Source organism: Elgaria multicarinata, chromosome 10 (genome assembly GCF_023053635.1).
Source record: "Elgaria multicarinata webbii isolate HBS135686 ecotype San Diego chromosome 10, rElgMul1.1.pri, whole genome shotgun sequence".
In the NCBI taxonomy this organism is placed as follows: domain Eukaryota; kingdom Metazoa; phylum Chordata; class Lepidosauria; order Squamata; family Anguidae; genus Elgaria; species Elgaria multicarinata.
The window spans coordinates 31926336-31933280 of NC_086180.1; the positions used below are offsets into that span (position 1 = coordinate 31926336).

Consider the following 6945-nt stretch of genomic DNA (forward strand, 5'->3'; position numbering starts at 1 on the left):
AGTAGCGCCAAACCTAGATACTAACAAATGCTGCAATTGCAAGTATTGCTATTCCGTCATAGCAGGCAAATCGTATTTGACACACATGATAGAGAATGACAAGAACTCATTGTCAGCAAGCCACCAGTTACTCCAAACTAAAAATCGCCTTATCTGTCCATGTCCACTACAAAAATATTTCCTTAACAATTTTTAGATCTGGATTTCCCCATAAAATCAATTTAGCATAAGAAAATAGATCAAAGTGTAATTGATATGACATTGTACACATGTCTTTAACAGTAGAAGCAGTGGGAGGAACCCTATTCATTCTGGTACGCCTATAACCTAATGCCATCCATTTAGAGGTAGGAGCCAAACAAGAAGATTCCAAAACTTAGCAAGGTGGAAAATGCAATGTGTACAGCGAAAACCAGAATTCTGTACAAATCAGCAAATAAGCCCCATGATCTAGACAGATCCAGAAAACCAAATCCACCTTCTTTTATTGTAAGTTGTATTCTTTTCAAAGCTAACTGTGAAGAGGAACCCCTCTAAAATTTACGAAACAAAGCATTGGTGGGATTTTTTAAAAAATTTTTTGCCAGGTATCAGTAAAGTAATCCCATGCATAACATAAACCATCTGAGGTATAGTATTCATCTTGAGTGTACCTTATTACACAAGCTCAGCTTTAAAGATGCTCATCTATCTAAATCTTTAGAAATCTCATTAAATAGCTTAAGCTTCAGATTAAGCTTAATCATTTGAGATATCTCTCTGAGAATAAGTATTCCAAGATAAGTAATAACATCTGGGCACCATAGAAATTGCCAATCTCCTAATAGAATTCAAGGTACACTATCTCCAATCAGCATCAATTTGAACTTTGACCAAATAATTGAATAATAAGACAAATTACCAAACATATTAATCAGCTGCATCAAAGCTAGCACAGATAACTGGAGTTCAGAAATAAGCAATAAAAGACCATCAGCATAAGAAATTACATTAAATTTCAAACAGGCATGCATAAAGCCATGAATATTACTATTTCGTCTAATGGCACAAGCCAGAGGTTCCAAACATAAGTCAATATCAAAGGAAAAAATGGACATCCTTGTCTGGTTCCTCCTACGTGCAAAAAAAAGCTGGAAAAGGCCATTTATCATAACTCAAGCTTAGGGGTCCCCAAAGCCATGGTGCCTGCACGGACCTCCAACAGTGCCCATGAAGCTCTCCATTCCCTGCCCCCTTCAGAAAAACAACAAACCCAGTTAAGTAGAACATGAAAAACTTTAGGGCAGCAGGTTCTCCTTCCTGCTCCTGAACCTCCTGCTGATGAGCGATTTAGTGGACAGCAATAGAAAGCAAGGCTGGGGGGGGGGGGGGAGAGAAAGAAAGAGGCTAGTGAGCTGAAGATGTGGGGAAAGAAATAGCGAAGGTAGAGGCTGGGAGTGGAGAGAAATAGCAAGATAAAGGGGTGAGTGGGAGAGAAAGGTTAGAAGCTAGGAAGAGAGAGAAAGAATGCGGCTAGGGATGGGAAAGGGCAAGAAATACTGAGGAAAGGGGTTTGGGGAAAATAGCAAGGCTACAGGCTAGGAGGAGAGAAAGAGAGAGCAAAGGGAAAAGGTATTGAACCTGAAGAAGATTGGGCGGGAGAGGAAGCAAGTCTTTCCATTTCCCTCTCCTAGCCTCTATTTCTCTCCCCCCCCCCCCCCCGCGCCAACATCTCTTGACTAGCTCTGGCCACCATGGCAGCCATTATCTGACTAGCTATGTCCTCCACACATTTTTGGTGGTGTGCACAGCAGTTTCTCAAATTCCTAAATATGCCCACAGGTCCAAAAAGGTTGCCACCTGTTGGCAATGAAGATAAAATTTTGACCAAGTTTAAACGCTCTAAAGGAAAACCACAGTTTTCCAGAGTGGCTAAAATAAATTCCCAATAAATTTTTATCAAAGGCCTTTTGATTGTCCAAAAAACAATGGCAGACTGGTCTGCCCTATCATGGTTTAAAGCTATCAAATCAATAACTAATTTTAAATTAGCAGCCCCCTGTTTATGTTTGATGCATCTCACTCGATCTGCTCGAACCAATGTTGTAATAATTTATTGATGTCTCTTGGCTGAAAAAACAGTTAACATTTTAAGATCTACATTAATTAATTTGTTGAAAATTAGCACAATGAACATGATCTTTGCTGGAGTTAGGGAATCTATTGACATAGCTATGGCAGGAAAATGTTGTCCTCTGGGTGCAATACAGACATAACATGCTGTCACAACATTCTTCTATTAAGGTGATCATGAACAACGATATTGGCAGAAGATCCTGGTGGATCGACAGGCTAAACTTAATCAACCACGAGAAAAAAAGCGGGGCACAGAAAAGGTACGATCAACATTCCAGGATTTCTTAGGTCTTGTCATGGGCATTTAACTTGGGAAAAGAGCACAAAGTTTATATGGATAATATCCAAGATTCCATCTCTTTAAGCTGGAGATGCTCAGACCTTTGAGGTCTACTACCAGTCAGAATAGACTGGACTAGATTAGATGAAATAATGGTTGGACTTGATATAAGTCAGCTTCATATGTTCAGGAGAGGGGTTACAGTTTAGTGTTAGAGCATATTCTTTCTTTGTATAAGGGCCTGTGTTAAATCTCCGGTTAAAGAATCTATGGTAGCCCTGGGATAAATATTATAAAGGGTAGTATATAACAACTTATTGGTTATTAGCCATTCAGGCCATGCTCATTCAGAAACATAGGTAGTATATAAATGCCAATTAATTAATGAGGTACTGGAGGACCATTACCAATTGTAGTAGGCAGTACTGGGCTTATCTTGGTTGCAGCATCTTCTCATTAAGACACATCCTTAAGTTAGTCAATTCTTCTGTTTCTGGACTTAAGATATTAAATTAGGAATGAGCCTCCATTATTTTGATCCCTTCTCCTCCAGATTGCTGGCTAGAGAAGTTTTTATGAATGTATTGCCTGGTCCAGCAAGTGTTGAGGACCAGGAAGCAAGTTAAGAATGTGATTTCCATAACAATTTTTAAAATTAAAAGTAGTTGATGGAACCTGAAAGCTGGCATCAGCACATTTCAACGGATTTTCAGGGGGTAGTATGTTGTAAATTCCACAAGTCTGATGAATCTGTAACCGTTAGTCTCTCTCATTGAGGTAACTTTTTGAATATATGCAGCTAAAATCCTTCAGGATTTGTAGTCTCCTTTGATCCTCTTCTGGTGTTAATTCTTCTAAGTAATTTTTGCAGAACAATGCCTTCAGTGTTAATGGTTGTTATGAAGTCATGTAAATGATCTTCCTGAAAGAGGTGGGTAGTTGGGCTTTACAAGGACTCCAATAATGGATGTGCCCCAGGAAAATAGAACCTTTGTCTCTGTCATCTACATTTGGTATGGAAGGAAAAGAGTGTCCTTTCTGTAAACCTGCATGTCATTTGGAAAACAAGGTGAAGTTGAAGAATATCTAGAAGTGCTCTCCATTATATATTTTTTAAAGGGAATGTTTCTATGAATTTCAAGAAAATATTGCAAGTAACAATTCGGAGTCCACACATCCCATCTGCAGTTAAAAATCTCCCAGTGTTAATATGAAATGTGTTAGTGCTCTCTTTCAATAAGCAAAATAACTGTCCAATACAACCATCTGGCCCAGTATGTGATGTGACTCCTAACATCCAACCTCTGGGCCTTGAGAATTTCTTATGTAAATAACTGTTGAGTAAGGTACAGAAAGCAGTTCTCAATAGCAGCAGCTAAGATTTCCTTTTCACCCTCTTCTGTCAACTTACATCTCTAGAGTAGAGAGATGTAGAGCCATTGAATTTAATGGATTAACTTTACCATTTATTTCAGTGGGTGTACTCTAAGTAAAAATAATGATGGATTTAACCCATCAATTAAATGCTTATTAGGTATCTGTTAGGTTCGGGATGAGCAACTTGTGGCCCTCCAGATGTTTTGGCTTACCACTCATGAGCCCCAGCCAGTGGTGAGAGAACATGGGTGATACAGGCCATAACATCTGGAGGGCCTCATGTTGCCCATCCTTGGTTTAAGTATTAACAAATCTGACACTTAACACACAGGGCTCATATTGAGAGAAGATTTTTAGTCCAATTTCAGTTTTTATATTAGCAAAGTTTGTTTTTATATTACGGTTAATGTTGTAGCCTACAACTTTGGGATCAGTGTAATGCAAATATAAATAAAGTTAAACTTTAAAGATGAACAGTCTTAATTTAGTGTTTCTTGAAATTCCCTTTTAACATACTAGACAACTCTTTACCTAACTTGGAATTAGCACTTGTTGAAAGTTTGAGAACATTAAGGGCTAGAAGGGTTGTGAAGATTACTTTTCCATTACAGAAACCCATGTTACATACTTGATCTATTGCAATGTTGAGTGCACTGATTGATCTTTGAGGAGGGAAGACCCTGGATATATGATTGCTTTAGGGCAGGGCTTTGGAGACCCCAAATGGATATTACTAAATTTGCATTAGTTTTGCATAGGAGACTTCCAAAACCACCATCAGATCCCATCTCTCCCTATAGTCCAAACCATAAAAATAGCAGATCCAGTACTTTCTGGTGCTGCCATGGTACAAAATTTTGATCTGAAGCACGGCTCATTACTTTTACAGAGCGTGCCACCAAAACCAACATCAAATCACATATCCTATCTGAATCTATGGATTGCACTGTAAATATGACATCCATGCTTCAAAGCGCCAGCATGGTGCAAAAACACAGAATTAATAAAATAGACTTTACTAAGTGCTATGCAGGTTTCATGTTGCACCTAGGGCTGCTGGGACAAAGAAACACAGAACAGCTGATCCTCTGTAGTTGAAAATATAAAATCCAGTGGTTACCTTGGTCTCCAGGATTCAGCAAAACACATATGATGAGCCTGCATTTGTGCATGTGGCTTTCTTCCTCTATGTTGTTGATGAGTTTTGTCTTTCATCCCCTTAAGCTCTTCCCTAACCTCCTGAAGCAGTGCACACTAACAAAAACTCATGCCATAGATTCACAATGGTACAAACTGTGAACCTGATAGATGGTAGGCAGCTGACGAGCACCTCTATTGGGCAGAATGGACAAAGGCAATACAGGAAACGGCAAGGGAAGTTATGAGGACAGAGGAGCCTTGGCCAGTTTTAACTCATTCTTGTATTCAGTATGAACACTTACTCTTCAAATGGCAGTGATTTCCTGATGACATGTGTTCATGTTTCAGTTAGAGTTGCAGGCTAAATTTAATTCAAATATGCACTGATAAATGGTAACAGTAACAAGTTTGCAGCACAACAATTAAAGTGTTTGATTCAGACTGAGAAACCAGGTTTGAACCCTAATCAGCTAGGTGCTGTATACAATATAAATCTAATTTAAGTCCTATTCATTTCAATGGGTCTACTCTAAATAGATTTAGCATTAGATACATCTCAGTGTTCTTGGTTAGGTCTGTCTTTAGTTCTCTGTCTAACTTCATAAGGTTATTGTGAGGATAAAATGGGAAAGAACCATGTATGCCACCCAAAGGTTCTTGGAGTAATGGTGGGATAAAATATTACTTTTCAATGGGACTTACCTCACATTTAAATACGTGTAGGTCTTTTAGAACAGTGTTCTTCAACTGGTGGGTCACATGATGAAAAAATTGTGAAAGTGGGTTCCGTGTTGCAAGTTGGAAGTCTGAAGTGGGTCTTGGGTCTGGACCAGGTGAAGACCACTGTATTTTAAAAAAAACTGTTACAGCAGGAAGAAAACATCAACAGAGTTGTTTATACCCATTGCATGGTCAATCTGTACGATTATTTCCCATATGAATGTCAATCTTTTTGTGATTCTTAAGAAGAAGACTTTTTCTTAAAGTTTCTTTTCTTTATATCTTACCTTATTCTATTTTAGTTAGCTGTAACCTGATGTCTTGAAAAGCCATGATGCCATTAAAAAAAACTCTGGAGAACTTTGTGTTCAGCATTTTTCAAAACATTCAAATTCAAATTTTCTACCATTTTTTTTTAAAAGTAAATGTCTTGAGGATAAGGAATTAATGGCTGAACAGCTCAACTTGGTCTAAGAATTAGAGGAATTCCTTGTTAATTAGGTGTTATAATTCTGGAGTGGGACAATGGGCATGATCTCAAGGAAAATGTCCTGTTGTTTTCAGCTATTTAAATCTCACCCATTAAAATCAAATGGATTTAAAATTCTTAACTTAGCTGGATCTTGGCCAATATCAGTATGGTTCTTTGTTTAATGAAGGTTTTAAGTTGCAGATGCTAGTTTGATTTTAAATCTTTATCTTCTCTGACACTGGCAATATGTTTTAATTAGAAAAAGTTTTTCACCTTTTTTTCTTCCATAGTTAATTGCAAAAGCTGAAAAAATGAGACTAGCGAAGACACAAGAGATAAGCAAGCATATCCGTTTCTGTGAAGATGAATAAATGTATAATTTACTTGTATGTATGAAATGCTGTTTAAAAGAGAAATAAACTGTTCTTATGAATAAATGATCTCTGTTTCATAATACTATGGGACATACTATGGGACACTTCAGCAAACTGAACTGCTACTTGAATCTGTTCTAGAAGTATCTCTTAAACTCTTTTCTGTATGTATCACATATTTTGTACACTGCATTTTTATAACCTGAGTTATAAAGCCAAACAAAATAAAAAGTAGAATTCTTTGTAAAAAAAAAAAAAGGGTATCTGTTCTTAAAGTAATGGGTAAGAGAGATTCTAAAATCCATTCTAAAGAACTGCTAAAAATGGGACATGCTCTCACCCAGGAAAACAAACAACTAACAGCCAACGTAAAAACATTCACTTCATAATGAGATTGAGACTCTCAGCAGCCTTTCCCCACTGCCAGGCTGGAGGGACCAGTAAAATGGTCCACCCTCAGAGGGTAA

The 6945-nt window shown here is 37.7% G+C and overlaps 1 protein-coding gene across 3 annotated transcripts in view; it reads left to right on the forward strand.

Moving 5' to 3' along the window:
- LARP7 (La ribonucleoprotein 7, transcriptional regulator) overlaps positions 1–6693 on the forward strand; it is a 33584-nt gene extending 26891 nt beyond the window's left edge. For 2 of the 3 annotated variants that reach the window (XM_063136277.1, XM_063136278.1), the window contains exons 12-13: positions 2284–2375; positions 6395–6692. In XM_063136277.1, coding sequence (XP_062992347.1) covers positions 2284–2375; positions 6395–6475 — 173 coding nt within the window. In that variant the 3' untranslated portion in view covers positions 6476–6692. Of the gene's footprint in view, positions 1–2283; positions 2376–6394 lie in introns of all 3 variants that reach the window. The other variant, XM_063136279.1, reaches the window with a different exon arrangement.
- Positions 6694–6945: the final 252 nt, after the last annotated feature.